The 10,513-nt window shown below is 33.1% G+C and overlaps 1 protein-coding gene across 1 annotated transcript; it reads left to right on the top strand.

Annotated features, from left to right (window-relative positions):
- The first annotated feature begins 935 nt into the window (after nt 1-935).
- Nucleotides 936-3,596, top strand: LOC114275163 (patellin-4). Its single transcript, XM_028217155.2, has 4 exons — nt 936-1,989; nt 2,714-2,835; nt 2,933-3,074; nt 3,203-3,596. Exons 1-4 carry the CDS (start codon nt 1,186-1,188, stop codon nt 3,461-3,463), a joined length of 1,329 nt encoding a protein of 442 aa, XP_028072956.2. The 5' UTR covers nt 936-1,185; the 3' UTR covers nt 3,464-3,596.
- The last annotated feature ends 6,917 nt before the right edge of the window (nt 3,597-10,513 follow it).

The following is a 10,513-nucleotide window of genomic DNA, read 5'->3' as shown; positions in this document are numbered from 1 at the left end:
CTGTACGATGGCATCTACGTACCTGTAGTAGTTGGAACTCCTACAACTCGTATTATTACCTGAAGTATGAGTTGTACGAGTTCATTTTGTCCTATGTATGTATGCAAGCAATATATCAAGTGCTCAGGTATATAAACTATTCAAAATTCACTATAATATACAGTTTAACGCTGTGTTTGCTTGGGGGATTTGAGGAGGAATTTGGAAAGAGAAAGGGAAAAACTGTGTGAAATTAGATGAAATATAGATATGTTTTATTCACATTATACCTATCTTTTCCATTTCACTTTCTAAATTCCTCTTTAAATCCCTTAATCAAATACAACATTAGTTGAAAAAATATACGAATGACCGGCTCATTTGGATTTCTCAATGGTTTGAACACATGAAATCCAATTTTGTTCCTCTGGTAAAAAACATGCTTTAAGGCTCTGCCCAAGCACCCCAATTTTTATTAGACCAGTATGTGTCGATTGATGATGATTTTTATGCGAAAGAGATTGTATACAAAAAGTTCATACAAAAAATATATATAGCATCACTATAAATTACATATTTTTTTATAAGAATATCATCATTATTTGAAATACTAATTTTATATAAGTTCCACTGCTTCATATAAGATCTATTTAACATTGTGTCTTTTGAACACAAAAAATAAATATATAAAAAAATATAAACACTTTTCATTATTTTAATTTAGAGAAGGTTACATTAAACAAATTTCAAATCAATGGTAAAACTGATCAACTTTAATAATTAAACTTAAAAACTTTTTCATGATTTTGTAATTTTTTTTTGGGTCTTACAAGTTGCAGCTGACTAACAATTTTCCCCTTAATTTATTTATTTTAAATATTTTTTTACAAATTTCAATCTTAAACAATCTACTGGTAGAGCTTATTCACCTATACATTAATTTGTTAAGGCTATTTCTACACAAGCCGTGTAACGGTCAAGAACCAAACAAAGATCCCAAATTTGGCGCCGGCGAAACCAACGGTTGGAATTTGAGAACTCCTCTTCATACTTGTTTGACCATTAAAACCTAACCTCCAAGAAAGCTCTAATCTTTGTGCGGTACACCAAAGCTCTAGAAAAAAGGAAAGAGGGTTCTCTCTCTCTCTCTCTGTCTCTCCGGCACCCAACCTGAGCTCCTCCGGCGAGCTTCTCCGGCTACCAGAAATGCCGGAGGAAAAAGTGTTCCCATCGGAATCAGCCGACGACGATGAAGACGACGATGACGAATCAAGCACAATGTCGTACCAAGAATCCACTGAGGACATTCTCGATCCCACCCCTCAAGATATCTTCGAAAACCCAGATTCGATCGAGCTCAAGAAATCGAGAAAGTACGCGTTGTTGGAATTCCGGTGCAGGGTCGAAGACGCGATTCTGGGAAAATACATTCTCGGGAAAAACAGGGGAAGATTCGCCTCCAATGTGAGGGAAAATTTCAGAGACATAACTCTGTGGGGAGTCCCTCTTTTGCCGAGTAAAGCTCACGAGGGGACTGACATTGTGCTGATGAAATTCTTGAAAGCCAAGGATTATAACGCTTCTGAGGCCTTCAATTTGCTTCGGAGGACATTGAAGTGGCGAAAAGCGTATAATTGTGATGTGATTTGTGAGGAGAAATTGGGGTCTGGTGATGGAAATGTGGTGTGTATTAATGGGGAAGATAAACAGGGGAGGCCAGTGTGTTACAATGTGTTTGGGGCATTTAAAGAGAGGGAATTGAGGAAGAATGGTAATAATAATGGGTTTGGGGTGGAAGAAGAGAAAAGTGAGGAGTTTTTGAGATGGAAAGTACAATCCATGGAAAAGTGTATAAAGCAACTCAGATTTAAGGTGGGTGGGGTGGACTCTGTTCTGCAGATTACGGATATGAAGAACTCGCCTGGACCTGCCATGAAAGAGCTGCGTTCGCTTAACAAGAAGACCATGGTGTTGTTTCAAGAAAATTACCCTGAACTCATCTTCAGGAATGTAAGTCCTTTTGCTATTTATTCTCTGCTCTGCTTGTTTCTGAGAAAAAAAAAAAAAAAACATTTTTTCAATTTTATTATTATTATTTTTTTTAATTTTTGAATAATTTGATATGATGGAAAACAATTACTAGAAAACGTTTTTCATGATCAATGAAAAACAAAATCATTTAAGAAAGTGTAAACGTTTTACAAAATAAACTCTATGGACACCACCCTACCACTCCACCGCCATCATGATCACCACACTACTATCACAACCACTAGTGCATTAGTTTTAAAGTTGCAACAAAATATAGAAAAAACATTTTCTACCCAAAAAAAAAAAAAAATCTAGTAAAAGAGTATTTTTTTTGAAACAATCCAAGCGGTAGATTCATTTTAAGTGTGATCTTTACTACACTCAAACAAATCCGAACTACATATTAATTTTTCTTTGCATTTTTTTTGAGCTAGTAGTTGATTCTTGGGTATTGATTTGATTCTCAATTTATCAAGATCTATTTCAAGTTTCTGCCGAAATGAGCTGAGTGTTAAATTCATTGTATGTATGATCCTACTAACTCGGAACAAATTTGGACCATATATTGATTTTTTCTGTGCTTTTTTTTATGAGCTGATAGAATCTCGTTGATTATTGGGTATTGATTTGATTCATATTTTATCAAGTTCTGTTTAAAGTTTTTGCACAATAATGTTACATGGGCTTTTATGGATTAATGCAGATATTCATAAATGTTCCATTTTGGTATTTTCTGAGCCATGCCCTACACTCAAAGTTCTCTCAGAGAACAAAGAAAAAGTTCATCTTTGCCAGGCCATCAAGAGCCACACAGACCCTCCTTAAGTGAGTTACATTAAATCTCAGTAATTTCACTCTCTAATTTCTATTTAATGATCTCTCCATCTTTAAACCAAACAAATTTCCTTAAACCCATAATAAGGTACATATCCACGGAGAACATACCGTTACAATATGGTGGCCTCAAGAGGGACAAGGACATGGAGTTTTCTCCCTGTGACAAAGCTTTAAGCAAGAAAGTCAGAGGAAATGCAGTGCAGATCATTCAAATTCCTATTGCGGAGGTACCCAAATTTTTATTCTTCTTTTTAACAAGTTTTTTGACAATCCTGGTTGACAATTACTTTCTCAGTTCTATTCTTCACATTAATTGACTCTTCAACAACTATATATATATTTTTTGTTTGATTAGGCCGGAGTGACAGTTACTTGGGATGTAACCGTGGTTGGATTTGATGTGGCCTACAAGGAGGAATTTATTCCAGACGATGATTGTTCATATAATGTTTTGCTACAAGAAGAAAAGAAAATGAGAGAAAGTGCTAGAAATTCGTTTTACATATATGAACCTGGGAAGATTGTGATAACCATTTGCAATGGAACAGCGAAGAAGAAGAAGATTTTCTACAGGCACAAAAGCAAGCCCACTCTTCCCCTGTACATCCCCAAGTGATTGGTGTTTTAATTCTTCTGGATTTAATTACTGGTTTTTCATGTTAGTATGGTTAAGCACTTTGTTGTTTTTGTGAACTTTGTAAGATTTACTTGTCTGCTTATTATGACTAAGGATTTGTTAGTAGTGTATATATCTCTTGTCTTCTCATTTTGTTTTATTTAGTATTTAATTTTTTTAATTCATATTTCCATATTGCTCTGACTCCTACTCAATCTTGGCATAAAGTTGTCGTTGCTTTTTGTTTTTGTTGTTTGGAATATGTACAAATTACTTGTCATTTGAAAATGTCCATAGTTCCATGAGATTTGTTAACCAAAATGTAATGGTCAACTCTCAATCCAAGTTAATAAGTTGTGAGAATCATGCGTGTTCATGTAGAGAGTAAATTCTTTTTTTAAGATAAAAAAATACCCTTTTTTATACATTAAAAACACAAGAAACCTTAACAAAAGTGACATGCAAATAAATTTAGAAAAAAAAAAGTAATCAAAATGAATATGTTGGACCATTTTAATATCTTTTATTTATTTATTTATATATTTTGTTCGTGAATCTTCTTTTGTCTTATTCATGAATCTTATCTTGTTCATGAATGGAGTTTAATTAGAATTCTTGAACTTGGTAGTGAATTCATATTTAGATACACTCTCTGTTTTCTCTAGGTTCATGGTCATTATTTTTTGATGTATTTTGTAATGTTCTAGTGGCCTATAAATAGTTCATCTCTTCTACTCTTTTCTACACCAACACATCAACTATTTTATGTACAAGAGAGATTACTAGCAAAGAATGGTGTTTTTCTTGGTGGAGCTTTGGGTTCACTATCTTGTGCAGAGTTGGCCTGAACCATACGACAAGTGGTCGGGTTGTTGTATTCTGGAGGGGACGTAGCTTTGTGACTACTGCATCGGTATTTGGGTTCTTCCTACCGCAGTGGGCTTGATCTCCTTAAAGAAAACGAGATATCCGTGCCTTAACCTGATCTATTTGTATCTTATTTTCTTTGCATTATTTATCAATAAAATATAATTTTTTCTGGTATTTTCACCAACAATTTTAAGGAGATCAAAACATGGAACCAGTACCAGAAAAAACCAATGATAGAATTGGAGATCTCAATAAGCCTTTCAAATTCAAGGGAGTTTATTTTAAGAGATGGAAAGAAAAAGTTCTTTTTTACTCTTTTGAAAGTTACATATGTTCTTACCAAGAAGAACCCAAACAAAATCCCAACCAAGGAGATGAATGATGAAGATTACGAGGCACATGAAGCAAAAGTAGCTTCCTATAATACAAATGAGTATAAATGTCGCTTTTATCTCTTAAATTGCCATGCTGATCAATTTTATGATTACTATGACACCATTTATACTTCCGCAAAGAAAATTTGGATAGCTTTACAGACTAAGTATGATATTGAAGAGGCAGGAGCAAAAAAGTATGCAGTTGGCCGCTTTTTTTGCTTCCAAATGGTAGATGGAAAATCTGTTGTGGAGCAAGCACAAGATTTCCAAATGATATTTGCAGAAGTAAGATCTGAAGACATCAAGATTGGTGACAACTTGGTAGTTGTAGGACTTGTTGACAAGTTACTGCCATCTTGGAGAAAATTCAAAAAGAGCATGCGCCACAAACAAAAGGAGACTTCCTTAGAGGCGTTGATCACTCGCATCCGAGTCGAAGAGGAGGCTAGAGGCCAAGATGCGTTAATAACACAAGCGGGTAATGACAATTCTACCACAAAGGTAAACTTTGTTTCAGCAAATAATAACTTACCCAAAGGTTACAATTCCAAGAATGCTTATTTGAAGCCTTATAAAAAGAATATGAAGAATTATGGTAAACCTCACAATAAATAGATTAATCCAAATAAGAACCAAGGTCCGTCACCTCCACAAAATTTTGCATGCTTTGTCTGTGGCAAAAGTGGGCATATTGCTCGAACTTGCAAATTTCGAAAACGTGCACCTGCCCTAAAGGCTAACGTTATCAAGGAGCCATTTGTGGTGATGATTACAGACTTTTGCATGGTTAATTATGTGGACGGTTAGTGGGCAGATTCTGGTGCCAATAGACATGTTTGTTATGATCAAACTTGGTTCAAGGTGTATACTCCTTTTGATGATGAGAAAACAATTATGCTTGGTGACTCTAGTCTAACCAAGATACTTAGGAGTGGTGAGGTTGACCTTAAGTTCACCTCTGGATGTGTGCTTACTTTAAAAGATGTGCTTTATACACCGTCCATGAGGAAGAATTTGATGTCAAGTTATTTGTTAAACAAGGCTGGTTTTAAGCAAACTATGGAATCTGATCAATATGATTACCAAGAAGGGTATTTTTGTGGGTAAGGGTTATGCTTGTGATAGGATGTTCAAATTGAATGTTGAGATTAATAAACCATCTACTAATTCGGTTTACATGTTGTCTTCTATTAATTTTTGGCATGCTCACTTGTGTCATATTAACAGTAAATATGTGGGAATTATGAGTAGTTTAGGATTAATTCCTTAAGTGACAAATTTTTTTGAGAAATATGAAGTTTGCAGTAAAGCAAAAATTACTAAGAGGCCTCATAAAAATGTTGAAAAAAATACTGAATTGCTAGAATTATTTCATACTGATTTGTATGAGTTTGAAGGAATTTTAACTCGGGGTGTTAACCGATAATTTATCACTTTTATTGATGATTTTTCAAAATACACAAATGTATATTTATTAAAAAATAAAAGTGATGCTTTTGAGAAATTTAAAGAATTCCTTCTTGAAGTGGAAAATCAATTCGGTAAAAAGATTAAAAGAATTAGAAATGATAGAGGCCGAGAGTATAAATCTCTTGGATTCAACTCTTTTGTTCAGTCATTGAGAATTATTCATGAGACTACTCCACCATATTCACATTCATCTAATGGCGTAGCTGAAAGAAAAAATAGAACGTTAATTGACTTGACAAATGCTATGCTTATTGATTCAGGTGCTCCCTCAAATCTTTGAGGCGAGGCTATTTTGACAGCTTGCCATATGATAAATAGAGTGCCATACAAAAAGACTAAAATTGTACCTTATGAGTTATGGTGGGGGCATAAACCAAATCTAGGTTATTTGAGGGTTTGGGATTGTTTAGCTTTTGTGAGGCTTGCAGATCCTAAACAACCTAAATTGGGTGAACGAGCTACCGCCTGTGCTTTTCTTGGGTATGCGTTGCATAGTATAGCCTATAGATTTTATGATATGGAAAATAATATTATTTTTGAATCAGGTGATGCTATTTTTCATGAAAATAAATTTCCTTTCAAATTTAGAAATAGTGGGGGTCAAATAATTTCTGAAAATATTTTATCCGTGCCTAGCTCTTCTACTCTATCTCAAGTTTTTCAAGAACAAGAAAATTTTCAAATTCAACTAAGGATGAGTAAACGAGGTAGAGTTGAAAAAGATTTTGGCCCTGACTATTATATTTACAATGTGGAAGAAATTTCTCTTACGGTGCAAGAAGCTTTATCATCACTTGATGCTATTTTCTAGAAAGAGGTTGTAAATGATGAGACAGATTCACTACTTTCAAATAAAACATGGAAGGTAGTGGATTTACCTCCAGGTTGTAAAACTGTTGGGTGTAAATGGGTCCTTCGTAAAAAAGTTTAACCGGATAGAATTATAGATAAATATAAAGCGAGGCTTGTCGCTAAAGGTTTAAGCAACAAGTTAATCTTGATTTCTTTGATACTTTTTCTCCGGTTACTAGAGTTACATCCATTAGACTATTGATAGCAGTAACTACAATTTATGGTTTAAAAATTCATCAAATGGATGTGAAAACAACATTTTTAAATGGAGATCTAGATTAAGAGATTTACATGAACCAACCCGAAGGCTTTGTGGAGCCTGGCCAAGAAAGTAAGGTGTGTAGCCTTGTTTGGGAACATGCTTTTTTAGTAACTTTTTGACTTTTTGGCTAAAATGTGATGTAAAAAAAAACTAGTATGCTTGAGATGACTTTTTGGCTTTTTACGAAAAGATGTGCAAAAAGTAGAGAGAAAAGAGAATCTTTGACTTTTTGGTATAGGTTGTTGGCTTTTTGGTTTTTTTAATGACTTTTTGACTTTTTGGCTAAAAAATCCCTTTATGGTTTAAAACAAGCTCCTAAACAGTGGCATGAGAAATTTGATTCCTATATGCTTGAGAATGGTTATAAGACTAATGAATGTGATAAGTGCATATATCATAAAACTTGTGAGAATGCACATGTAATTATTAGCTTATATGTGGATAATCTACTTCTCTTTGGCTCTAATTTGTATATTATAAATGAGACTAAAAATATGCTTAATAGCCACTTTGATATGAATGATCTTGGTGAAACCAATTTTATTTTGGGAAGTAAAATTACCAAGACTAATGATAACATTTTTCTTGATCAATTGCATTATGTTGAGAAAATTTTAAAAAAATATAATTTTCTAGATTGCAAACATGTTTGTTACTCCTTTTGATGCAAGCATACATTTATCTGTTGTAACAAATGAAAAAGAAGTAATTAATCAAAAGGAATATGCTAGCATGATTGGTAATTTGAGATATGCTACTGATTGTACTAGGCCTGACATTGCATATGCTGTTGGAGTTCTTAGTAGGTTTACTAGCAAGCTAAGTCGAGATCATTGGCTAGCTATGGGAAGAATTATGAGATATTTATCTGGAACAAAAGATTATGGTTTGTTTTATAACAAGTATCCTGCGGTACTTGAGGGATATAGTGATATTGATTGGAACACTTTGTCAGGTGATTCTCTCTCTATCTCGGGTTTTATTTTTACCTTCAGTGGTGGTGCTATATGTTGGAAGTCTAAAAAACCGACTATAATTGCTAATTCTACTATGGAAGCTGAACTTGTAGCGTTAGCTTCAACATGTGAGGAAGTGAATTGGTTGAGAAATTTGTTACATGAAATCCCTTTTTGGGAAAAACCAATTCCTCATGTGTTAATTCGGTGTGATAGCACTACTGTTATTGGTAGAGTGAACAACTATTTTTATAATGGTAAATCCAGACCTATTCGAAGGAAACACAGTAATGTGAGATACTATTTAAGTAATGGCATCATAACTGTGAATTATGTAAGATCTTGTGATAATCTTGCGGATCCGTTAACCAAGGCTTTGGCGAGAGATAGGGTCTGGAATACATCGAGGGAGATAAGTTTGAAGCCTATAAAATCATAAATCATGTATGAGGATACCCAACCTAGGGACCAGAGATCCTGTAACTAGGTTCAATGGGAAGAACGAATCATATGGCTGTTGTAAAAAATGCACTCTTTAATATTTTGTTATCCATCCCTATGATGTAAGTGCATTTGTCCTGTAATGTTGGAGGGTTGAGTTTTTATGCTCTTAATGAAATTCTGTAGCTCTTGTTGAGTGGGGTGTGTAAATTACAGGAACATCCTTGACAAATTTCACCTATGTGAGCATGAAAGTGGGGTCGCTTTCTATGAGAACAAGATTTATTCTCAAATATGCTCATGAAAACTGGGATAAGAACAAGGCCGTAATGTGCTTGCTATTAAAGCTTATGTCAACACCTGGATTATTATGTGTGAGCAGTAATACTTTATTTCTCCTAAGTAGTCATAGTTCAAGTCTGAGACCACTACTGACTCTGGAGTAGAGGTTGTTATTTCACTAATAAAGGTTCAGTGCAGAGCACACTTTCATGATGTGTAGCGACCCTAATTTTTTAAAGTCATTATTTATTATTATTATTATTATGATTATTATTATCTTATTTTATTTTTTGGCATTATTAATTGTGTAGTCACATGAGAATTTAATGTGATATTTAATTAATTTAATGTGTTATTTAATTAATCTAAATATTTATATATTTATATTTGTTAAATAAAAAAAAAGATGTGTTATATATATAGATATATATATATATATATATATATTATCTTATATTTATATTTATATATATTATAATTTTTTGCACAATATTATATAATAGTTTATTAGGTTATTATGTATGATATTTATATATATATATATATATATATATATATATATAATATAATATGTAATCAAGTAGGTTTAGAAGTTGATAAGAAAATAAAGAAAAAAAAAAAAAAAGAAACAGGGCAGGAACGGCGCCGAGAGAGAGAGAGAGAGAGAGAGAGAGAGTGAGTGAGTGAGTGAGTGAGTGTGTGTGTGGCTAAGAGACGGGAAAGAGAGAGGAGAAGGAAAAAAAAAAGATTAGGGTTTTATTTTGGTGACTCCATTAATTCTCTTAAGTGATTCTTTGATCTCAAAAAAATATTGTGGATATAAAATTTACTTTCCTTGATTTATATTTAATTCGTTATTTTTATTTATTGACGTTAGTTTGATTTTGTATTTACCTAAAGATGATAGATTGATTTTAATTATTCTGATTAGTGGTGTATGTAAAGTTTAGGGTTTTAAATAATTGATTGATTTTAATTATTTTGATTAGTTGTGTTTGTAAGGTTTAGGATTTTTAGATAATTGATTGATTTTAATTATTTTGATTAGTTGTGTTTGTAAGGTTTAGAGTTTTTAGATAATTGATTGATTTTAATTATTTTGTTTAGTTGTGTAGGTAAGGTTTAGGGTTATTAGTTGATTGATTGATTTTAATTATTTTGATTAGTTGTGTATGCCATGTTTAGGGTTTTTATATGGATTTATTTTATGGTTGTAATCACACTCATGGTTATATGAAATTAAAATTAATTAGGAACCCATAGATAAATTCCTTATACTCCACCATGATTCCATGGATTGTTGTTTTATTTGAGTGGTGGTGAGAAATAGTGTATAAAAAAGTGAGGATTATGAGATATATTTGAATGCCTTACGTTTGGCATCGTTATGTTTATTCTCATGAGTGAGATGTTGTGTATATATATATTGTTGTCTCGTTCTCATGAGTAGACGAGTGTTTTGATTTACGCGCGTACGTATATGCTAACCATCCGAGGAGTGTGAGTTAAACTCGAGACGATATCCCCGTGCAAGTTTGGC

Source organism: Camellia sinensis, chromosome 14 (assembly GCF_055761805.1).
Source record: "Camellia sinensis isolate YWXY chromosome 14, ASM5576180v1, whole genome shotgun sequence".
NCBI classification, from domain to species: domain Eukaryota; kingdom Viridiplantae; phylum Streptophyta; class Magnoliopsida; order Ericales; family Theaceae; genus Camellia; species Camellia sinensis.
This window is presented reverse-complemented; position numbering and strand designations above follow the sequence as displayed.